This window comes from Pteropus medius, unplaced genomic scaffold, assembly GCF_902729225.1.
Source record: "Pteropus medius unplaced genomic scaffold, Ma_sr-lr_union100, whole genome shotgun sequence".
NCBI lineage: Eukaryota > Metazoa > Chordata > Mammalia > Chiroptera > Pteropodidae > Pteropus > Pteropus medius.
In genome coordinates, this window is record NW_024351072.1 from 132,401 (window position 1) to 157,532 (window position 25,132).

At 36.6% G+C, this 25,132-nt stretch overlaps 1 protein-coding gene across 2 annotated transcripts; it reads left to right on the plus strand.

The window, feature by feature from the left end:
- Positions 1-1,794: 1,794 nt before the first annotated feature.
- On the plus strand, positions 1,795-24,102 carry RNF113A (ring finger protein 113A). 2 transcript variants are annotated; one of them, XM_039842467.1, is made up of 3 exons: positions 1,795-3,006; positions 3,095-3,163; positions 22,777-24,102. In XM_039842467.1, exons 1-2 carry the CDS (start codon positions 1,983-1,985, stop codon positions 3,151-3,153), a joined length of 1,083 nt encoding a protein of 360 aa, XP_039698401.1. In that variant the 5' UTR covers positions 1,795-1,982; the 3' UTR covers positions 3,154-3,163; positions 22,777-24,102. The 2 variants fall into 2 exon arrangements, with proteins under 2 accessions (XP_039698401.1, XP_039698400.1); XM_039842466.1 differs by having other exon boundaries at positions 1,796-2,970; positions 22,777-24,101.
- Positions 24,103-25,132: the final 1,030 nt, after the last annotated feature.

Genomic DNA, 25,132 nt, shown 5'->3' on the forward strand with positions numbered 1-25,132 from the left:
CCTGGCTTCACATTATATCCCCAAATGACCTGTAGATGAGTCAAAGCACTAAGTGTAAAAAAAAAAAAAAAAAAAAAAAAAAAAAAAAAAAAAAGAAACTGACAGTATTTGGAGAAACTGGGAAAATATATTTTTATAATCTTGAGAAGGAAAGTCAGTTGTAAGCAAGATATAAAGCCCAAAATCTGGAATGAATATCAGAATTAAAAACTACTATCTGCTAAAAGACATCATATGTGGTAAAAACAAACGGGAGACTGGGGAAAATATTTGTACATATATAAGAGGCAAAAGGTTAATATCCATAATATGTAAAGAAATCCTGTAAGTCAAAAAGAAAAAGAGAACAGAACAAACAAAATGTAGAGGCAAACAGTCCAAAGAACAAGAAATACAAATGATCATTAAATATGTAAAAGGCTGTTCAACCTCACTAGTAGACAAGAAAATGCAAATTAAATTAGCACTCTAAGACCTTTGGCAAAACATTACCAGAACCCACCTCTATCCTGACAGATGTCTAGCATCGGAGCCATCTTACCTTTGACACATAGTAACGATTAACTCCAGAGACGCGCCTATCTCTTTCCATCAAAGTCCACTGATGTGAATAATAGGCAACCCTTTTTTCCTACAATCAAAAGAAATCATTATTGCAGTTTTAAAATGAGTGACCCAACAGAGAATTTTGGAACTTTAATAAATAACGTTCTAGAAAAGTGGAATCATCACTGAAAAACCAAATTAACAATGTAAATCCAGAATCCTAAATAAAATCAGACCACTAAACTTCAGAATTAAGATGGTAACCATGACTTTTACAATTTCTATTTTAATCAGTGTCATCCTCCTCCTCCCCCTTTTAAAGACATGACTACTTGTTTTCTTTGGGGACTCTAATGACATGAAAACAACAGCGGTAGATCACACGTGAAGGGCAATCACAAAACCAAAACGCAAATACGTTTATACTCTATACTCCAGCGATGATGTGAAGGACTAGGAACAGGGGTAAATGACAATGATGAAAAACAGGATATTGTGGTAAATTCCTGAAAGCTCACAAGAGAAAGTGGGGGGTAAAAAATGTCAAGGTAAAAACCTCATTAAGGGTGAGGAAGGAGTAAAGAACGAGAAGCCACAAAGATGTGAATGCGAGGAGTTAAAACAAAAATCGAGCAAGAAAGGAGACTAGAAGTCGGAGGGAGTAGGGACAAAAATGACACCTCCCTCCTCTGCCTAGGAGCTTGGACCTACCTCTTGTACTCTCCTACCTTTCTAGCCCCAAAATCTTGACTCGACCCTCTGGCCCACTCTTCTCCACCCAGCAACTAACTGTTTCTTGCTAGAGAAGAATGTGGTTTCTGTCTGGCTTCATTCCGCAAGCTTCTGCTTTTGGGAAAAATGAAAAATGGGGAGGGCCGACCTTGGTATTCTCCACCTTGGACAGAGGTTCCGGATGCTAATGGCCTCCCTACCCCACCACCCACTGCGTCACAGCGGTCCGCGGAGTCAGCCGGCGGGCCTTAGAAGCCGTCTTACCTTGCCCCCGTTGGTGAACCTGTGGATGTGCGCAGTGGCTACCCCGGGAATGAGTAAGCACACGCCCATGACGGCGATTCCGGGGAGAATCTCGAACCACATCGCGGCCGGGTTACCAGGATCAAACAATACCTCCCAGGCCCCTTAAAAGTGACCCGGATTCGGTCCCTTCCCGGTAAGCCCCGCGGCAGCTGGGCGGGGTTACGTAAGGCTCCGCAGGAAACGACGGGTTCCCGCAGGACTCAAGAGTGGCGCGCGCTCGTGCTCGCGCTCGCGCTCGCGCTCTCGCCATCGTGCTCTCGCAACCCCATGCTCCTGCAGTCCTCCTTCCGCAGCCCATCTTGCTCCTGACTCTCAGCCAAGCGCACGACGTTCAGTGACGTGAAGAGACCCCACGCGATCCAGAACACTGCATCTGTTTCGGAGCTCGGGACTCGAGAATGGCAGAGAAACTTTCTCCAGGAAAGGGGACAGACCAGGTATGCACCTTCCTGTTCAAAAAGCCTGGGCGAAAAGGAGTTGCAGGCCGCAGGAAGCGCCCAGTCTGCGACCAAGAGCCCAGAGACAGCAGCAGCAGCAGTGACGAAGGCAGCACTGTGGTTCGTCCGGAAAAGAAGCGGGCGCCCCACAACCCGATGATACAGAAGACTCGTAGCAGTGGTAAACAGAAGGCGGCTTACCGCGACTTGAGTAGTGAGGAGGAGGAGGAGGAGAAAGAGGAGAATGGGCCGGAGAGCCTTGGTGTGGTCTACAAGTCTACCCGCTCAGCGAAACCTGTGGGGCCAGAAGATATGGGGGCGACTGCGGTCTACGAGCTAGACACAGAGAAGGAGCGTGACGCACAAGCCATCTTCGAACGCAGCCAGAAGATCCAGGAGGAGCTGAGGGGCAAGGAAGATGACAAGATCTATCGGGGAATCAATAACTATCAGAAATACATGAAGCCCAAGGATACGTCTATGGGCAATGCTTCCTCTGGAATGGTGCGGAAGGGCCCCATCCGAGCTCCCGAGCATCTCCGTGCCACCGTGCGCTGGGATTACCAGCCCGACATTTGTAAGGACTACAAAGAGACTGGCTTTTGCGGCTTCGGAGACAGCTGCAAATTCCTCCATGACCGTTCAGATTACAAACATGGGTGGCAGATCGAACGTGAGCTCGATGAGGGTCGCTATGGTGTCTATGAGGACGAAAACTATGAAGTAGGAAGCGATGATGAGGAACTACCATTCAAGTGTTTCATCTGTCGCCAGACCTTCCAAAACCCAGTTGTCACCAAGTGCAGGCATTATTTCTGCGAGAGCTGTGCACTGCAGCATTTCCGCACCACGCCACGCTGCTATGTCTGTGACCAGCAGACCAATGGCGTCTTCAATCCAGCGAAAGAATTGATTTCTAAATTGGAGAAACGTCGAGCTGCAGAAGATGGTGGGACTTCTGATTTGCCAGAAGATCCCGATGAGGGTCCAATTCCCATTACATAGTTTCCCCATTATTCTCCAATCTCAAAATAAATATTTTAGAAATTTTAATTTGTGTCCTTCCTTTCTAGGGAAAGTGACAGAGGAAAAGGCAGATGGTGAAGTAGGGTCCTGGATAGATGGCTTGTAGAAGCATCGAGGTAGGTATAATCTGGATTTTTACCTGATACAAATGCTGCCTGTGTGTAACTTTTCAGAACCCTTTGGCATAAATTACAAGAATGGGAGAAGTTCGAGAAAAGAGCTAGAATTTGCTTGAAGTAACCAAAGCTGTAATGGAAGAAATGAACCTATTTATTATATCACATTTCTGTATCACTTAATTTACAAAAGTACTTTCATGCATTTTCTCTATTGGGAGCCTGTGCTACTTCAAAAAACATCCCAGCCACAGTGTAAGGTGGGGTGGCATGTGAGTGGGAGAATTAGGTTGAGGGACTGGTAGCTAGTATTACAGCGTACATGTATGGAAAATAGTCCTGGCTCTCTTTGAAGTACCTATAGTAACCCCCTTTCCACGGATGATCGAAATGATCTATGCTGTGCTGTCTATGATAGCTGTTGGCTTCTTGTGGCTGTTGAGCACTGGAAATGTGGCTGGTAGCCACCATATTGGCCACTACAGTTCAGAACCTGCAGAGGGCCAAAATCTAGTATTTTATAATCCATTGTTTGAAACTATCTGTGTCCTCACAGACCCTGCAATATAGCTGATCATGTCCTATTAAAGTTAATTTATGTACCTGTCTTCCCAGCTAGTTTGTGAACTCCTCAGTGACTAGCCCAGTGCTTGGCATATAATCAGCACTTAATAAACCCAGAGAGATTTCAAAAGGGATATTGGGGCCAAAGCCTTGAATCCAATATGAGGAGCTTTGACCAAATTCTGTAGGTAATGGGGAGATAGCAGAGTTTGAGGGAAGGGAACACAATCAGACTTTTTAAATGTTAACATGATTGCAGGCTATCAGATTGCAGGGAGAGGGATGACAAGAGGCAGGGAGGCCAGTTAGGCCAAATGATTAGTAAATTTTTATTGATCAGGCTAGAATTTGAGCTAATCCCAGGAAACAGATGCAAGAATAAATGGTGGGTTGGAGTTTTTTTTTTGATGATATCATTTAAAGATATTCTTTGAGCAGCTACTCTGCCAGACACTGTGCTTGGCATGGGGGATATTAACGAATAAAATGAACACAGCCCCTGTCCTCATGGAGCTGGACATCAAACAGTGACAAGTGTGACAAGTACAAGGAAAACAATATAATGGGATGATATCTCAGGATTAACCCAATCCCAGTTTTAGACTTCAGAATCATAACCTCACTTGACACAGTGTGATATATTCTACATAACAATGTATAAAGTATAGCGGGGATACCTGAAATACATGAGAGGCCTACTGGGAAAAGGGCTTATAAAAGCATCGCACAGGAAACAGCATTTAAGTGATGAGACAAAGCCGATTAGGAAACAGGAAAGATGACGTCGTAGAGGCAGATGGAGAAATAGGAGCATACACTGCCATGGAAGGCAAAGACTATTCTTGAAAAGTGTCATGGAAAAAATATAGCAATGAGTAGCAAAATAATCATTAAAATGGTTCATTAAAAAAATATATTCCTGAGAATTTATACTAAAAAAAAGTCATTCAAAATTAGAATAAAGCTTTATGGAAAAAGATGTACATTGCATATAAAAATGTCCAAAGTAATAGTCATCAAATGGTAACATTGCTTATTTTTGATGGTGTGATTCTAGAGAATTGGTTACTTTTCTCATTGGACTTTTCTATCTTTTTAGACTTTTACCTATGTTTAAATAGATAGTAAACATATTTTGGGGGCGGGGAGAAAGAGATACATTGAATTGTTATCTTTTATATAAGCCGAAAGAAAGGGTCCAGGAGGAAATAAAATGAAAGGGAAAGAATGCTGGCTGATGACTTAAGTTCTAGAAGGTAGCTATAACTGAGAAGGGATGGGATTAAAGGCATGAATCAAGAAGTTAGTCTTAAAGAGCTGAGAGAAGGAATAGGAAAAAGATAACATCTACTACTCCACATGTTTTTAAGTACCTGTGAATCTTAAGAGAATATACAAAATATATGCAAATGAGCATTATTCTTAGGATCCATAACATTCAGCAGATTCTTAAAGAGATCAAACTCCACAAAAGTGCATAAATCAATGGTGTACTCAAAATATTTTTTATGTTTACAACTCTATGATTACATCTTTTAAAAGTCAGAGCTGTTTTTATCACCTTTAATCAAATGGTACAACTTCATTTCATAGGTGGAAATAAAATAGTTGTTCTTACAAATTAAAAAATTAAATATGGGGGTGAGGGGAAGCACTCTAGCAGAGATGAGAATGAAGCTGGACTCTGAAGGAACTAACCTAGTTTGAGAAGTGAGGGAAGTCTCCCCTAGGAAATTACCCTCAAACTGAGAACTGAAAGGGGGATGGGAGAGAGAATATCCCAGGCAGAGGGTTAAGTATATACCAAGGACCTGAAGTGAAAGACTGGTTTCACCTAAGAACTCGAAGCATGGCTGGAGGAAAAAGACAAAGTGGCTTGATAGTCAAGGCCAACAAAGACACCTTGCAAGTCATATTAAGGACTTTGGACTTTATCTGAAGGGCAAAAGGATGCCATCAAAGTGTTTTAAGAAAGAAAGTGAAATGATCACATTTGAATTTTTAAAAGATAATTATGCTGTGCAGGAAATGGATTGAAGGAACCAGACATGTAATAGGGAGATCAGCTAGGCTGATGCACTACAGATGACATGATGGTAGACTAGACTGGAGGCTGTGGACATTCATTTAATAAATAGTTTTTGAGCACCCACTATAAGTCAGGGATTGATTTAAGCACTGGAGATACAGACATAACAAAAACACTAAAGTTCCTGCTCTCACAGAACTTACATGAGAGACTAATAGATTTATACATATATATACATAATATTGATTGAGATAAGTACTATGAAGAACAGTAAAGCAAGGTAAAGGGATAAGTGGTATGGGGAATGTTATTTTATATAGAGTGCTCAGGGAAGGCCTCTTCTGATAAGGTGACATTTGAGCAGAGACCTAAACAAAGCAGGTGTCTGGGAGAAGAGCAGTTCCAGAGGACACCAAGTACAAAGGCCTTGAGGCAGGAAAGTTTCTGACAGGTCCTAGGAACTGAAGATGAACTGCAATTGGAGTAGACTCAAGGAAGAAGCAAGAACTCTAAAATTGAGTAGGAGAAATAATGGAAGGAGGGGGCAGACTGTTTGCAGCCTTATAAACCACTGTAAGGACTTGGGCTTTTATTCTCAGTGAGATATGGAGAGCCACTGAGAGGTTTTGAGCAGAGGAGTGACATGATCTGATACTGGCTTTAAAGAGGATCCTTCTGGAAACTTCAGGAGGATAGAAGAAATGTTTTATACCTTAATTAGGGTGTCTATTACACAGGTGTTTACATTTGTACAAACTCATTAGAATGTACACTTATGTGTGTTTCATTGTATGTGATTATATCTCATTAAGAAATATCTTGCAAGTCAAAGGAGGATAAAAAAAGAAAAGAAACTGGTCGCTAAATAGAAAATAAACCGAGCCGGGAGTATCAAAGGAAAGATTAGTTAGAAGGCTACTTGCCTTTATCCAGGTGAGAGATGGTAGTGGCTCAAACCAGGTGGTGGTGAGAAGGGATCAGATTCTGGATGTATTTTGAAGGTAAAACTGACAAGGTTTCTTGGTGAGTTAGATATGAGGTGTAAGATAATGAGTCAAGATGACTCCAAGATTTTTGACCTTGGCAACCAAGTCGAAGGTGGTACCACTTACTGAGATGAAAAGACACACATACAGAAAAGTACATAAAGCACAACTTTGTAGTATAACATATAGGAATACCTGCATAATCACCACCCAAGTCAAGAAATACAAAACTGTCCCAGACAAGAAAAAGTCAAAGGTTCATCACCACCAAACCAGTATTACAAGAAATATTAAAGAGTCTTCTTTAAGAAGAAGAAAAAAGATTTAAAAAATATAAATAATAAAATGGTGTAACTACATACCTATTAATAATTATTTTAAATGTAAATGTATGGACTTGCTTAGAGACACAAAGTTGAATTTAAACTTGGTAAAGCCACCTTAAGAGTCTTAGGTGCTATTTACACATTATATTTTTCGATTACAATCATGCGATATGATTCCATTTGAAACTTCGAGTAAAGTTAGAATGCTGTTCCCTAAAGAATGAATAGTGTTTAGTTTAAGAAAAAAAAAATAGAATATGATATTTCTGATCAAAAGTTCTTTCTGGAATTCATGATAAATGAAAGGAATTTTGGCAGTTCCTATGTCATTCTGCATCTCACAAGCAACATACAATTCCTCCTTTCACTACAACGTGGTTATTCACTGAAACAACTGATCTTATAAAACAAGTTAAAGAAGCAAAGCCTCCTTCAGTTCCTGGCTTGATTCATTATTAGAATTCATCTTTCCTTTCACTTCACCCGCAATCCCAGATATTAAATGCCAAATGTCGGTCTCTCTGAAGGACAGGACATTAAACAATTTAAACATCAGTGAAATTGAATTCAGTTATCCTTAGCCACTGAATGATGATTCTATTCCTATTTATAATTTTTAAAGTAATACTACGTCCTTCCCAGAAGTTCTTTTTGCATTCCAGATTACAACAGGGACTGAAGTACGACAAAGGAAAAATGCAAAAAAGTCAAGTGTCAGGACAAATTAGAAGCATGCACATGTATGTAGATGAGTATGGTTCAAATTCCTGTTCGACACAATGCAATATATATATATGCCTTACTGTTGAATTGTATACTTGAAACTTACTGAATTTCGTTAACCAATGTCATCATAATAAAAAAATAAATAAATAAATAGATAGATAGATAGATAGATAAAATTAAAAGAAATGTAAAAAAAAATCCCGTTTGTAAGATATTAATCTTTATGAAAAAATTAAATATTACATAATTTCACCTAAAGAAGCTTAATTCTGCCTTAGTGTCAAAATTAAAATGTGATCAGAAAGTATACATTCTAACAAATGTAAGGGCAGTGTATTTACAAAGCATTTTACAACTGTAATAAGTAATATTTGATTGTACCATTAAGAAAAAGAAATACAAAACTGGCAACACTCAAGAAGCCCCTCATGTATCATCTCCAAGTCATCCCTCCCCCTCACAAGCACACAGGTAACCACTGTGCTGACTTTATGATAATCACTCTCTTGCTTTTTTTCATTGACCCAGCCTTCCTCTTTAGCTATTTCACTCTCCTTCCTTCTCACCAAACCAAAAATAATGTCTGCTTAATATCTTTCCTTTCTCATCTTCCTTTTACTCTCTTCTGTAACAACTTTATTGAGATGTAATTCACATATTATATAAATTGACATCACATTCACCATTTTAAAGTATACACTTGAGTGGCTTTTAGTATATTCATAAGGTTTGCAAGCATCACCACTAATTCAAGAACCTTTTCAACATCCCCAAAAGAAACCCATTCCCATTAGCAGTCACTCTCCACCATTCTTCCTCATCCCCCACCCCCATAGGCTACCACTAATCTCCTTTCTGTCTCTATATTTGCCTCTCTGGACATTTCTTAGCAATGGAATCATATAATATGTGGCCTTTTTGTGACTGCCTGCTTTCATTTAGCATGTTTTCAAGGTTTATCCATGTAGCATGTATCAATATAGTCCTTAATATGGTTGAGTAATATTCCATTGTATGGATATACTACATTTTGTTTATCCATTCATCAGTGGATGGACATTTGGGTTGTTTCCACATTTTAGATATTATGAATAATGATGCTGTGACATTCATTACATATTTTTGTTTGGACATACATTTTCATTTCTCTTGGGGAGATACCTAGGAGTGGAAATGCTAAGTCAAATGTTAACTGTTTAACCTTTTTAAAAACGTTTTTTTTACTGAAATGAAATTCATGTAACATAAAATTTACCAGTTTAAAATGAACAATTTAGTGGTATTTAGTACATTCACAGTGTTGTGAAACTATCACCTCTAAATAGTTCCCAAATATTTTCATCACCCCAGAAGAAAACCCCATACCCATTAAGCAAATGATCCTCATTATGTCCTTCCTGCATCCCCAGGCAACCACCAATCTGCATTTTGTTTCTATGGATTTAGCTATTCTAGACATTTCATGTAAATAGAATCAAACAATATGTAATCTTTTGTGTCTGGCTTCTTTCACCTAACATAATGTTTCCAAGGTTTATCTATACTGTAGCATGTATCAGTATTTCCTTTCGAGGCTGAATAACATTCCATTGTATGTATATAAAATTTATTATCGATTCATCTGTTGATTGACATTTGTGCATTTTCCACCTTTTGGGTATTTTGAATAGTGCTGCTCTGAAAATGGGTGTACATAGATTTACTTGAGTACCTGTTTTCAGTTCTTGATTTACTTGAGTACCTGTTTTCAGAGTATTCATCTAAGAGGAGAATGGCTGGGTCATATGGTAATACTGTCTAACTTTTTGAAGAACTGGCAAACTGTTTTCCACAGCGGCTGCACCATTTTACATTCCCACCAGAAATATAAGAGGGTTCCAATTTCTCCACATCCTCACCAAAACCTGTATTTTTCCCCTTTCTTTTATAGCCATCCTAGTAAGTGTGAAGTGATATCCCATTGTGGTTTGGATTTGCACCTCCCTAATGACTAATGACATTAAACATCTTTCCATATGCTTGTTAGCCATTTGTATATCAACTTTGGAGAAATGTCTATTCGAGTCCTTTTCCCATTTTTTAATTGCGTTGTTTGTGTTTTGGTTTTTCAGTTTTAAGTGTTCTTTTTATATTCTAGATACTAGACCTTTATCTGATATATAATTTGCAAACATTTTCTCCCATTCTGTGAGCTTTCATTTTACTTCCTTGTTGGTAGTCTTTAAAGCACAAAAGATTTTAATTTTGGTGAAGTACAGTTTATTCATTTTCTTTTGTTATTCATATTTTGGTATCATCTAAGAATATATTGATAAATCCAAGGTCAGAGAGGTTTACCCCTTTGAAGAATTTTATAGTTTTTGCTCTTAACATTTAAATCTTTGAGTTACATTTAAATCAATTTTGAGTTAATTTTTTTATATGGTATGAGGTAAAAGTTTGATTTCATTCTTTTGCCTGTGGTTATCCAGTGACCCAGCATCATTCCTTGAAAAGACCATTGAATATTCTTGGCACTCTTGTAAAAAATTCAGTTGACCATAGACACATGGGTTTATTTCTGGACTCTCAATTCTATTCCATTCACTTATGTCTATCCTTATGCCAGTACCACAAAATCTTGATTACTATTGTTTTGTAGTAAGTTTTAAAGTCAGGAAGTATGAATCCTCCTACTTTTTGGATATCCTGGATCTCTCGCAATTCCTTTTGAATTTTTGAATGAGCTTGTCAATTTCTGCAAATAAATAAGCTGGGATTCTAATAGAGAGTGTATTGTATTTGTAGACCAATTTAGGTAGTATTGCCATTTTACCAATATTAATTAATACTAATACTAATCTAATTCATGAACAAATGATGCTTTTCCATTTATTTTAACCTTTAATTTCTTTCAGCAATGCTTTTTAGTTTTCACATTTTAAGTACTGAGCTTCTTTTATTAGCTTTATTCCTAATATTTTATCTTTGATGCTATTGTAAATAAAATCATTTTATTAATTTCATTTTCACATTGTTCATTGCAAGTATATAGAAATACAATTAATTTCTAAATCTTGATCTTGATCTGTAACCATGCTGAACGCCTCAGGATTCTCTGTAGCTGATCATGTCATCCGGAAATAGAGGTAGTTTTACTTCTTCTTTTTCGATCTGGATGCCTTTTATTTCATTGTTTGACCAATTGCCATTAGTACTATGTTGAATGGCAGTCATGAGAACAGACATCCTTGTTTTGTTCCTGATCTTAGGAGGAAAGCATCCAGTCTCTCACCAATAGGTATGCTGTTAGCTGTGAGGTTTTCATAGATGCTCTTTTTTGGGGGGGAGGGTTGAGGCAGTTCTCTTCTATACTGAGTTTAAGTGTTTTTATCATGAAAGAGCAATGCGTTTTTATAAAATGTTTTTCCTGTGTCTATTGAGATGATTATGTGGATTTTGTTTTTATTCTACTAAAATAGTGTCTTACATTATTTGATTTTTGGATATTAAATCAACCTTGCATTACTAGGATAAATTACACTTGATCTTGGTGTATTATTATTGGATTCAGTTTGCTAGTATGCATTTGAAGATTTTTGTATCCATATTCATAAGAGAGATTATGTCTTTGTCATGTCTTTGTCTAATTTTGATATCAGGGTAATACTGGCCTTATAAAATGAGTTGTGAAATGTTCCCTTCTCTTCTATGTTTTGGAAAAGTTTGTGAAGTATTGGTACTAATTCATCTTTAAATGTTTAATAGAATTCAGCAGAGAGCCATCTGAACCAGGACTATTTGTATATTCGTTTTTTTGTTTTTTGTTTTTTGTTTTTTTACCACTAATTCAGTCCCCTCACTTGTTATAGGTCTATTCATTCATATTATGTATTTGTTCTTGAGTCAGTTTCCATAGTTTGTATTTCTATAAATTTATCATTTCACCTAAGTTATCTAATTTATTAGCATACAGTTGTTCATGGTATTCCTTTATAATTCATTTATTTCTATAAAGTCAGCAGTAATGACCCCTCTTTAATTTTTGATGCTTGTAATTTGAGTCTTCTCTTTTGTTTCTTGGTTAATCTAGCTAAAGCTTTGCCAGATTTTTTGTCTTTTCAAAGAACAAGCTTTCAGTCTCATTAATTTTCTCTATTGCTTTTCTATTCTCCATTTCCTTAATTTCTACTCTAATCTTTATGATTCCCTCCCCTCTGCTAGGATTAGGTTTAATTGGTTCCTCCCTTTCCAGGTTCTTAAAGAGGAAGGTTAGGTAATTAATTTGAGATCTTTCTTCTTTTTTTAATGTAAACATTACAGATATGTATTTCACTCTAAACACTGCTTTTGCTGCATCTCATAAGTTTTGGTATGTTGTGTCTTCATTTTCATTCATCAAAAAGTATTTTCTAATTTCCGTTCTATTTCTTCTTTGACTCATTGTTTTAGAGTATGTTAATTTCCACATACTTATAAATTTGCCAGTTTTTCTCATGTTATTGCTTTCTAATTTCAATCCATTGTAGCTAGAGAATATACTTCTATTCTTTCAGTTCTTTTAAAGTTATTGAGGCTTGTTTTATAGCCTATCATTTGGTCCATCCTAGAGAATGTTCCATGTGCACTTAAGAAGAACGTACAAATCTACTGCTGTTGGGTAGAATGTTCTATGGGTAGACCGTATCTCTTAGGTCTAGTTGGTTTATAGTGTTGCTCAATTTTTCTGTTTCCTTGTTATCTTCTGCTTAGTTGTTCCACTCACTATTAAAAGTGGGATATTTAACTCCAAACAAAAAATTATTGTCGAATTATCTTTTCTTCCTACATTTTGTTATTTTTTCCTTCAAAGTATATCAGTGCCCTTTTATTATATAAATATGTTTATAACTTTCATATCTTCCTGATGGGTTGACCCTTTTATAATTATGGAATGTCCCTATTTATCTCTAATAACATTTTTTTGTTTTAAAGTCTATTATGTCTGATATTAGCATAGCTATTACAGTTATCTTATGGTTGCTGTTTGCATGATATGCCTTTTCCAATCCTTTTACTTTCATTCTATTTATATTTTTGAATCTGAAGTGTGTCTTCTGTAGATAGTATATTAGCATATAGGTGGATCTTGTTTTTTTACCCAGTCTGACAATCTGTGTCTATTGATTGAGTTGTTTAATCCATTCACCATTTAATGTTACTATTGAAAGAGCTGGATGTATATCTGCCATTTTACTTTTTTACTATGTCTCATTTCATTTATGTTCACCTTCACCTATTCTTCTTTCTTTTGCATTAAGTGAATACCTTTCGAATGTAGCATTTTAACTTCTTTAATGATTTTTTTTCACACTTTTAAGTTATTTTCCTAATGGCAGCTGATTCTGATACATTACATGATTGTATCAGAATCAGCTTCAGATTTATACAAATTTAATTCCAGTGAGATATGAAACATTATTCCTATATAACTCCATTCTCTTTTGCACCTTTTTGTGATATTGTTATACATATTGTATCTATAAATGTTACAAACCTAACAATACGTTGTTATATTACTCTCTAAAATTTTATAATTTTTAAAGAAGCTATGAGAGTAAGGATATATTTATACCATCTGTTATACTAACCTTATTTATCATTTCTTTTATTAAGAGTAGTAGTTTATATTTATATTTTTAAATAATTTTTTATTTTTCAATTATAATTGACATATAATATTATATTAGTTTCAGGTGTATAATGTAATTAGACATTTATATAACTTATGAAGTGATCACCCAGATAAACTTAGTACCCATCTGATATCATACATAGTTATTACAATATTATTGACTATATTTCCTATGTAGTACTTCGCATTCCCATGGTTGTTTTTATTTATTTATTTATTTTTATTTTTCTCCCCTCTTTGATTCCCCCTGCCCCCTGACTTCCATCCCTGACCTACGGATGTTGCCGTCTTCCCTTATGAACTGGATCTCTGAGGGGGGGCAACTCCTCCCATGCGTTCAGGACACACACCTGGGGCCTGGTGGCCCCGGCGCACTCCAGGAGGACTAGCGTACCCAAGGAATGGTCCGTGGCTCCACCTGGGGTGCGAACCCAGGACCTTCTGTGTGTAAAGCAGATGTGCTAACCACTACACTATGGAGCCCATGGTTGTTTTTATAACTGGCAATTTGCAAATCTTAATCCCTTCTTCCTTTTTACCTGTTCCCTCAACCTCACTCCCATCTGGCAACCATCAAAGTGGCTCTCTGTATCTATGAGTTTGTTTCTGTTTTGTTTGTTTGTATATTTTGTTTTATAGATTCCACATATAAGTGAAATCATATGGCATTTGTCTTAATCTGAATTATTTCGCATAGCATAACATGTTCTAGGTCCATCCATCTTGTTGCAATTGGTAAGGATTTATTCTTTTTTATGGTTGAGTAATATTCCATTGTATATATGTACCACCTCTTCTTTATTCACTCACCTATTAATGGATACATAGGCTTGCATATCTTGGATATTGTAAATAACACTGCAATGAATATAGGGATGTATATATCTTTTCACATAGGTGTTTTGGATTTCCTTGGGAATTCTACTTCCCTAGAGGTAGAATTGCTGGGTACTTCTTTGTCTTTTGTTTCAGCGTTCGTTTTAAAGTCTATTTTGTCTAATATAAATATTGCTACCCAGCATTTTTTTTGTTTCCATTTACACGAAATATCTTTTTCTATCACTTTACTTTCAGTCTCTGTCTTTCAATCTGAAGTGGATCTCTTGTAGGCAGCATATGTATGAATTTTGTTTTCTTCTCCATTCAGCCATCCTATGTCATTTGATTGAAGCATTTAATCTATTTATGTTCAAGTAATTATTTAAAAGCATATAGTTATTATTCATAATTTTTAACATTTTCATAATTTTTTAACAAACCTGGGTTTTTAAAATTTATTTATTATTATTGTTTATATGGTGACATTGGTAAACAAAATCCAATAAGTTTCAGCTGTACATTTTAACAGGAAGGCATATATATTTACGCTGTGTGTTAACCTCCCATAGTTATATTACTTTCTGTCAACACATATTTGACCCCCTTTACCCAATCTACCTTCCCTCTATCCCCTCTGACCTACCCTCTGGCAACCAATGGTCTATTGACCATGTCCATGAGTCTATTTGTTTGTCCTCTTCATTTGTTACGTTTAGGTTTATATCCCACATATAAGTGATATCATTTGGTTTTCAACTTTTTCTGTCTGGCTTATTTTGCTTAGCATGATTATTTCGAGGTCCATCCATGTTGTAAACGGCACTATTTCATCTCTTCTTATGGCTGAGTAATATTTCATTGTATATATGTACCACAGCTTCTTTATTCCATCATCTGTTGTAGGACACACTGGTTACTTCCATGTCCTGGGCACTGTGAATAATGCTGCTATGAACATCGATGTGCAAATACCTTTTCGGATACGGGTTTTCAAGTCTTTGGGGGTAAATAGTCGATAGAGGGATTGCTGAATCATATGGTAGATCAATTCTTAGTTTTTTGAGAAACCTCCATACTGTTTTCCATAGTGGCTGTACCAATTTGCAATCACACCAGCAGTGTATGAGGGTTCCTTTTTCTCTGCATCTTCTCCAACATTTGTTATTTGTCTTGTTGATTATAGCTATTCTAACAGGTGTGAGATGATATCTCATTGTGGTTTTGATTTGCATTTCTCTAATAGCTAGCAATGTTGAGCATATTTTCATATATTTATTGACGATTTGTATGTCCTCTAGGAAGAAGTGTCTGTTCAAGTCCTCTTCCCATTTTTTTGATTGAAGAGTTTTTCTTTTTGTTGTTATGGACTTGCATGAGTTCTTTGTATATTTTGGATATTAGACCCTTATCAGAGGTGTTGCTTGCAAATATATTTTCCCCTTCAGATGGTTGTCTCTTTACATTGTTGATGGTTTCCTTTGCTATGCAGAAGCTTTGTAGTTTGATGTAGTCCCATTCATTTATTTTTTGCTTTTACTTCCCTTGCCTTGGAGGTCAAATTCATGAAATCTTCTTTGAGTCCAAGATCCTTGAGTTTCATTCCTAGGTTTTCTTCTATGCATTTTATTGTTTCAGGTCTTATATTCAGGTCCTTAATCCATTTTGAGTTAATTCTGGTATGTGGTGACAGACAACAGTCTAGTATCAATTGCAAGTGGCTTTCCACTTTTCTAAGCACCATTTATTGAAGAGGCTTTCCTTTCTCCACTGTATGTTTTTCACTTTTTTGTCGAAACTTATTGCCCATATAAATATGGGTTTACTTCTGGACTCTTGACTCTGTTCCACTGGTCCGTGTGTCTGTTTTGCTGCCATTTTGATTGTTGTCGCTTTGTAATGTAAGTTGAAGTCGGGCAGAGTGATGCCTCCAGCCTCATTCTTTTTTCTCAGGATGGCTTTGGCAATTCGGGGTCATTTGTGCTTCCATATGAATCTGATGATTTTTTGTTCTATTTCTTTAAAAAATGCCGATGGGATTTTGATGGGGATTACATTAAATCTGTATAATGCTTTAGGTAATATGGTCATTTTAACTTTGTTGATTCTTCCAATCCAAGAACACGGAATATCTTTCCATTTCTTTGTATCTTCTTCGATTTCTTTTAATAGAGTCTTATAGTTTTTATTATATAGGTCCTTCACATGTTTTGTTAAATTTATTCCTAGGTATTTTATTCTTTTTGTTGCAATTGCAAAAGGAATTATTTTTTCTGCTTCTTTTTCTGACACTTCATTATTAGAGTATAGGAACGCTATGGATTTCTGAACACTGATTTTGTATCCAGAGACTTTACTGTATTTGCTTATTGTTTCTAGTAGCATTCTTATGGAGTTTTTAGGGTTTTCTATAGAGAGAATCATGTCATCTGCAAACAGTGACACTTTGACTTCTCGTTTCCTATTTGGATGCCTTTTATATATTTTTCTTGTCTAATTGCACACGCTAGTACCTCCAATGTTATATTGAATAACAGCGGCGATAGTGGACAGACTTGTCTTGTTCCTGATCTTAGAGGATAGGTTTTTAGTTTTAACCTTTAAGTATAATGTTGGCTGAGGGTTTGTCATAGATGGCCTTTATTATGTTAAGGTACTTTCCTTCTATACTGATTTTAAGTGTTTTGATCATAAATGGATGCTGTATCTAGTCGAAGGCTTTCTCTGCATCTATTGATATGATCATATGATTCTTATGTTTTAATTGTTTATATGATGTATCACAATCGATTTGCGTATGTTGAACCATCCCTGTGCCCCTGGGATGAAGTCCACTTGATCACGGTGTAAACTCTTTTTAATATGTTGCTGTATTCGGTTCACTAGTATCTCTTTTAGAATTTTTCCATCTGTGTTCATGAGAGATATTGGTCTGTAGTTTTCTTTTTTTGTGTTATCTTTACCAGGTTTTGGTATCAGAGTAATATTAGCCTCATAATATGAGTTCAGAAGTATTTCCTCCTCTTTGATTTTTTGGAAGAGTTTGAGGATAATAGGTATTAAATCTTCTTGAGTGTTTAGTAGAATTCACTGGTGAAGCCATCTGGTCCTGGACTTTTACTTTTTGGTAGGTTTTTGATGATTGTTTCCATTTCCATACTACTGATCAGTCTATTTAGATTTTCCAGTTCTTGATTCAGTCTAGGAAGGTTGTATTTTTCCAAGTACAGGTCCATTCCTTCTAGGTTCTTAAATTTGGTGTTATATACTTTTTCATAGTATTCTTGTATGATCCTTTGTATTTCTGCAGTAGCAGTCGTAATTTCCCCTCTTTCATCCCTGATTTTGTTTATTTCTGTCCTTTCTTTTTTCTCTTTAGTGAGTCTAGCCAGGGGTTTGTCAATTTGATTAAACTTCTCAAAGAACCAGGTCTTTGTTGCATTTATGTTTCTATTGTGGTTTTTTTTTTTTTCGAGTCATTTATCTCGTTCTAATTTTTGATTATTTTTCTTTCTGGTTGGACTTAGGCTCTTCATTTGTTCTTTTTCTTTTCTTTTTTCTAGTTTTTTTTTTAAGATGAAGTGTTTGTTTATTTGGGCTCATTCTTGTTTTTAGAGATAAGCCTGTAATGATATGAACTTTCCTCTTAGGACCACTTTTTCCATGTCCCAAAAGTTTTGATATGTTGTACTATCATTATCATTCGTTTCTATGTATTTCTTGATCTCTCTTATTATTTCTTCTCTGACCCAGTTATTCTTCACAAGCATGTTGTTTAATCTCCATGTATTTGTGGTTCTTCCTAATTTCTTTTTGCAGTTAAGCTCTAGTTTCAACGCATTATTTTCAGAGAATGTGGTTGGTATGATTTCAGCCCTCTTATATTTGTTGTGGCTATCTATGTGTCCCAGTATGTGGTGGATTCTTGAGAATGTTCTATGTTCACTAGAGAAGAATGTATAAGCAGCTGTTTTGGGATGGAAGGTTCTGTAAATGACAATTATGTCCAGTTGGTCTAATGTGTCATTTAGGGATGTTATTTCCTTATTGATTTTATGTTTGGATGATCTGTCCATAACTGACAGTGGGGTATTTAGGTCCCCTACTACAATAGTGTTTTGGTCTGTTTCTCCCTTTAGTTCTGTTAGTAATTGCTTTACATATTTTGGGGCTCCCTGATTGGGAGCATAGATATTAAGAACTGTTATGTCTTCTTGGTGCATGATTCCCTTTATCATTATGAAGTGTTCCTCCATATCTTTCTTTACCTTTTTGATTTTAAAGTCTGGTTCATCCGATATTAGTACTGCTACTCCCGCTTTTCTCTGAATGCCATTTGCTTAAAATATCATTTTCCACCCTTTCACTTTGAGTCTATATGTCTTTGGAGCTAAGATGTGTCTCTTGGAGGCAGCATATGGTTGGGCTTTGTTTTTTGATCCAATCTCCAACTCTGTGCCTTTTTATTAGTGAGTTCAGTCCATTTACATTTAGAGTGATTATTGAAATATGAGGTTTTCCTATAGCCATGTTATCTTTTGCTTTCTGGTAGGTTGGTGTTTCCATTGCTTCCTTCTCCTTGTGTATCTGTCTTCCTTATTTTGGTGTGTTTTTGTGGGCTTTCCCTCTGGTCTTCTTGTTCTATGTTATATACATCAGTTCTGAGTCTTTTTCATATGATTAACATTACAAATTGTAGAAAATATATATATATATGTATGTATCTATGTATGTGTGTGTATACACACACACACACACACACACACACACACACACACTCCATTTTCTTATGCGTGTGCCTTATCTCCATTCCCATTTGTAAATCTGGGTCTTTGAATCCCCTCCTTTTCTGTCGTTGTTATCTCAATTTGTCCCTATGTATGCTGAATGTTTATTACTATCTTGCTCTAGCAAATCTCTTCTTATTGTTTAAGCTTATAATGCCCTGTTCTTAGTAAGGGTTGCACTCCTGTGCTTCTATCTACCTGCTAGTCGCCTTGCAGTTAGTTACGTATTTTTTCTTTGTCCTTTTTTTTTTAGGTGAGCTGACCCCTTTCAGTATTTCCTGTAATGCAGGCAGGCCTCGTAGTGAAGAATTCCCTCAATTTTTGTATGTCTGGAAAGGTCTTAATTTCTCCTTCATATGTAAAGAAGATTTTAGCTGGATACATTATTCTAGGCTGGTAGTTCCTTTCACTTAATAGTTTAAATATTTGATTCCATTCCTTTCTGGCTTGTAAGGTCTGTGCTGAGAAGTCTGATGAGAATCTAATGGGTTTTCCTTTATAAGTTACCATTTTCTTCTCCCTGGCTGCCTTGAGAATTATATCTTTGTCATTGATTTTTGATAACTTTAATACAGTGTGTCTTGGTGAAGGCCTTTTTGGGTTGAGATATTTGGGTGTTCTGTTGACTTCTTGAATTCCAAGCTCCAGCTCATTCCTTAGATTTGGGACATTCTTGTCCACTATTTGTCTGAAAATGCTTTCTAGTCCCTGCTCCTTTTCCTCACCTTCAGTAATGCCCATTATTCTTATGTTTCCTCTCCTGATGCTATCAGCTAGTTCTTGTATTTCCCTTTCATTATTTTTCATTCTTTGGTTTCTCTCTTCTTTCTTCTGATTTATTTCTAGATTTCTGTCTTCAATATCACTGATCCTTTCTTCCATTTGGTTGACTCTATTTCCCAAGCTTGCAATTCCTTTTTTCATGTCTTGCAGTGCGTTTTTCATCTCCAGAATTTCTATTCGGTTCTTTTTTCTTTTTGAAGGTTTCAATCTCCTTGCTATAGAACTCATTCCGCTCATCTAGTTATTTTTTCAATTCCTGAAATTATTGATATGAATTGTTTTTTCAGAAGTACCGTCCTGAATTCTCTGTCATTTAGATCACGTATTTCTATGTCTGTAAGCTTATTTTCTGGAGATTTTCCTCTTTCTTTCTGAGTTGCCTTGTCACCTTAGTTGTTCATGGTGTTTAATGGACTATTCTTCCATCTGGGCATTAATGGAATTATATTCTGCGTTTTTTCCAAAAAAGATTTATTACATAAAGGTCTCTCCTTAGCTTGTTGCAAAGAAGGCATCTCTATTTTGGTTTCCAGTAGATGGCACCGAAGCCTCTTGGATCCCTGCTTTACATAAAGTCTTAATAATGCATTTTTTTTCTTATAGATCGCTATTCAGTCATGCTCGCTACCTTCAGTCTCAGTCCCTGTCATGTTAGTGACAGTTTCGGTAGCATTTGCTCAGATTCTCTTGGGGTTCTGCAGTGTTCACTCTTTGAGGATATGGGGGGAGGGACCCTCTTACTTAGGGGATGGGGGCTGTGGCTCAGCCTTGCATTTTACAGCCGTGGTTGGTAATAATCAACTGTTGTTTCTTTACCATCCCACTTCTCTCCTTTGTGCTTTCTTTCCTCTGTCCCCTCTTCTGTGCTTTCTTTCCTGATCCCTGGGCACTGTCGCCTGTCGCCCGGAGCTCACAGCTCTCCTAGGCAGGGCTATTCCCAGAACCCACTGCACCTGCTCCCCTCCCTTTTCAGGGAGCTCCGACTGTGAGAGACAGTTCCTTTTTTTTCCCTGTCCACTAGCCAATTCTCAGGGTTCTGACCTGTGGTAGTTCTTATGCACAGATCCCACACTCAGATGTGCCGGTATGAAGTTTGGGTGTTTTTTGGAATTTTTGATGTTCAGCTTATTGGTTTCCAGGGGAGAGATCTTGGGATGTCTCTCTGCCATGTTTCTGATTTCACTCCCCAAATTCACATTTTAAATAGAGTCTTTATCTTGACCTGGAAATAACTTCGATGTGTTCCAGAAAGCCCTTGGAAAGTCTCAAAAAAATTTTTGTTCTCTCTTTTTATAAAATAGATATTAAACTAATCAGACTTATTTGGTATGTTAAATTGCATGGGAAGCATTGTCAAGTAAGTGATGATAAACTTCTAGGGTATATTGTATAGGTAAAGAATGGCTGTAAATTAAACAAATAGTTGTTGCTATGGAAAACCTTAAGATGGCAGCTTAGTTCTGCCAGGTTCCCTGGCAAATCCCATTTTTTTTTTTTTTTGGTTTTTGTATTCTTTATTCTCCACAGTGTATTGAAACTGGATTTTATTCAGCTGGCACTACGTATGGGTTATCAATATGTTCTTAATGTTGCATGCATATTTTCTGTAAGAGTTGAATCCATCCTCTGCTTCAAGGCTGATGCTCTCACAGTGGCAAAAATAATTGTTAGAAAATCCGTTTTCCATTTGGGGTATACCTTCCACAATCTCTAGTGATTGAGGCACCCACTTTAATGTGTAAATCATATGAGTCATGACGAAGACCTTGCAAACTCCTTGGAATTATCACTGTCTTTATCACCCTCAATCATCAGGCAAGATCAAAAGAACTAATAGAAAAACTGCATTCAAGCAAAACAAGTCTTAATTACATGGGACTGAATGAATTGTTTATAATTGATATAAAATATCAAAAGAATGATTATAATTTTCATGACTTTTCATTTGAAATATTGCCGGTTCCTTAATTTTTGTGTTTGTTTTTCCAAATATGAGGAAACCTTTCCTCCTAAGCTAACTATAACATAGAACAACTTGGTAAATTATACCTTTGTAAACAGAACTGAAACATTTCTCTTTTTCTCCCTACTTGATCTCTCCAGAATTCAGAAAGTCTGATTATTCTTATTTTCATGGTAATATTTTTATTTGCATAAATTCAATAAGAATCTGTTCTCCTTACATAGGACATAATTGGAAACTGGTTTTATTACCAAGGCTTTGTCTGGAATGTGAAATTAGAGAAACATGCATAGACGCAGTTATGACCAAACAGCTTTAGGGAATTAAGATTGATTTATGAAAGCCAATAAAACCCTTGGAAATATTGGCTTGGCACCTTGTTTACAAGATTCCTGGTAGCCTTACCAGGTGAGTGAGAAAGATTATTTCCTGGCAGGTGCAGGAACTTGAAGATATTTTTGGTGATTTCAAGAAGAGAGGAACTCACCCAAATTTATACATATTGCAGGCAAAGTTGTATGGCAAGTACTTGCCTTGTTTTTTTTTTTTGGTCTTGAGAGGTCATTTAAAGTTCAATTTGAAGAGTTCTTATGAAAAATTCCAGTAAAGCAGATTTAAAAGAGCCTATATGATTAATTATTATTATTGCTGCTCTTTTGTAAATAACAGTACAAGTCTAGTGAAACTAGACTTATTTTGCAAACAAATTAGTCTTATTTTGGTATCTTGGGTAAAAACGAGGGTGACTTTAGAGGGAAATAATTGTTTCAGTAGAAACTATAATATACATTTGTGGACATTAAGGTTCTAGTTAATTGTCTTTGAAGTTTTTTTTTTCTACCTGTAAACTGGACTGGGTCCTGAATTCTTCTAGTTTCCTCAAATATTTGGCTACAACTCTCCAAATTGAAGTTTCTAATTTTCTCTCACCATTATGACTTGGAATCAATGAGAACAAAAACTTTTCTTTTTTTTCAAAGCCTTGCAAACTGAAATGAGACAACTTGATATAAACTTCAGAGAAATCTCCACAACAGCTAATATATGGACAATCTTCAAGCCTATTGCAGAAAAAGCAACAGAGACGTTCAAACTGCAAATGAGGAAAATCAATCAGATTGTCACTGCTTGCCTTCACTCTATCAAAAGATGTGTCAACCCTGACATTTAGAAATCTTCTTGACTGGCTGCAACCTTGGCTCTGAAACTGTTTTATAACTCTTCTAGTCATTAACCATTGTTTTTTGTTTGTTTCCATGGAAATGACTCTTGTTAATTATCTAATTGCTTGCATAATATAGGCCTAACTTTGGGACCCTACCTGCAAGATCATCTCATGAAATGAGATACAACTATTTAACTAAACTGTTATATTCTCAAGACTGAGACTGGTTTAATGCAAGATGGAACAATCTATCAACTTAGCTTCTGGGATGTGAAATTTCTTATTTGAATTTTCAAATGCGAGAATGTGAGGGAGCAGAATTTTTCACCCCAAAATATATTATTTTAGGGTGGTTTTTGTGGCTAATCTATTAATCAAATTGACATGTTGCAAATTAGCAGGAGAAAAACAAATTAAAGTTTAATAACATGTATACCTCCTGTATACATGGGAGAGATCCAGGAAAACTGAGTAACTTACCAAAATGGTGGAAGACACCACCTTAAATACCACTTTCAGCTAAAGACAAAAGACATTGAGGGTGGAAAGCCAGTTATGGGAAGTTACCAGGAAGAGCAAAGTAAACAAGGGTAAGAGTCTTATGCAGATTTAAGTCCTTGCCATTATCTCCATTGGTAGAAGTTTCTAGAGATTTAGATATTTTCTTCCTGGGATGGTGAGGTAAAGACCCTTACAAAGGAGATTTCCCTTAGAAATGTAAATGTCCTTTCACATAGGCTAACTTCTACTCGGTCTTCAGAGCTTCTCCCATGTCTGCAGTTTCTTAAAATTAACTGGCCTGAAATAATATTTCCAGAGTGGCATATTTTGAGGCAGTAAGCTCTGCTCCCCTTCATAGTCTCCTGTATGCTCCAGAAGGAAGTGGAATAGGATACTGGTTAGTGTTAATAATGTGGCTCAAAAAGAGTAAGACCAAGGCACACCCAAAAAGTGGTCTAAACAGGCACACGAGCCTGCAGGGATGAATCCCAGTCTGTGGGGTAAGCCCCCACACAGCAGCTCATACAATGGGGCCATGAACGTAAAGTATAACATAAAGAATATAGTCAATCATATTGTAATAACTATGGATGGTATCGGATGGGTGCTGGATTTATCAGGGTGATAATTTTGTGAGTTATAGAAATGTCTAATCACTATGGTGTACATCTGAAACAAATGTAATATTGTATGTCAACTGTAATTGAAAAATAAAAATTATTTTAAAAATTAATTAAAAAGAATCCAAATGATGAGGATAGTTCTGGGACAACATTAAAGATACCAACATTTGCATCATAGGAGTACTAGAAGAAGAGAGTAAGGGATTGAAAACCTAATTAAAGAAATAATAATGGAATACTTCCCTAACATGGCAAAGAATATAGACATACAAGTCCAGGAAGTGCAGAGAGTCCCAAACAAGATGAATCCAAAGAGGTCCACACCAAGACATGTCATAATGAAAATGCCAAAGATTAAAGACAAAGGGAGAATATTAAAGGCAGCAAGAGATAAGCCATTAGGTACCTACAATGGAGTTCCCATAACACTGTCATCTAATTTCTTAAAAGAAACTTTGCAGGCCAGAAGGGATTGGCATGAAATATTCAAAGTATGAAAAGTAAGGAACTAAAACCAAGATTACTCATCTCAGCAAGCCTATCATTTAGAATCAAAGGACAGATAGCTTCCAAGACAAGAAAAAACTAAAGGAATTCATTACCACCAACTAGTATTACAAGTCATGTTAAAGGGACTTCTTTAAGAAAAAGGGGAGTGACATCAGAAACATGGTGGAGTAAGAGACATCCTCAGATCTCTCCCCTTGAAACAACAATAAGCTGAACATCTAAAACCCAATAAAAAAAAAAAAAAAACTTGCAAACTGCACACCAGCACGTCTGAGCCTGAGATGTGCTCATAAGAGCTACCACAAGTCAGAACCCCGGGTGTTGGACAGTGGACTGGGAGAAACAAAGAAGCTACCTCTCACAGACAGAGCTCCCTGTAGGAGGAGGGGAGGGGAGAAGGTGCGGTGAGTTCCCTGAATAACCTTGCCTAGAAGAGTTGTGAGTTCCAGGGGGACAGCAACAGGGCCCAGTCATCAGAGCAAAAAGCAGAAAAGCAGGAATGGCAGAAAAACAACAGTTGATTATTACCAGCCATGG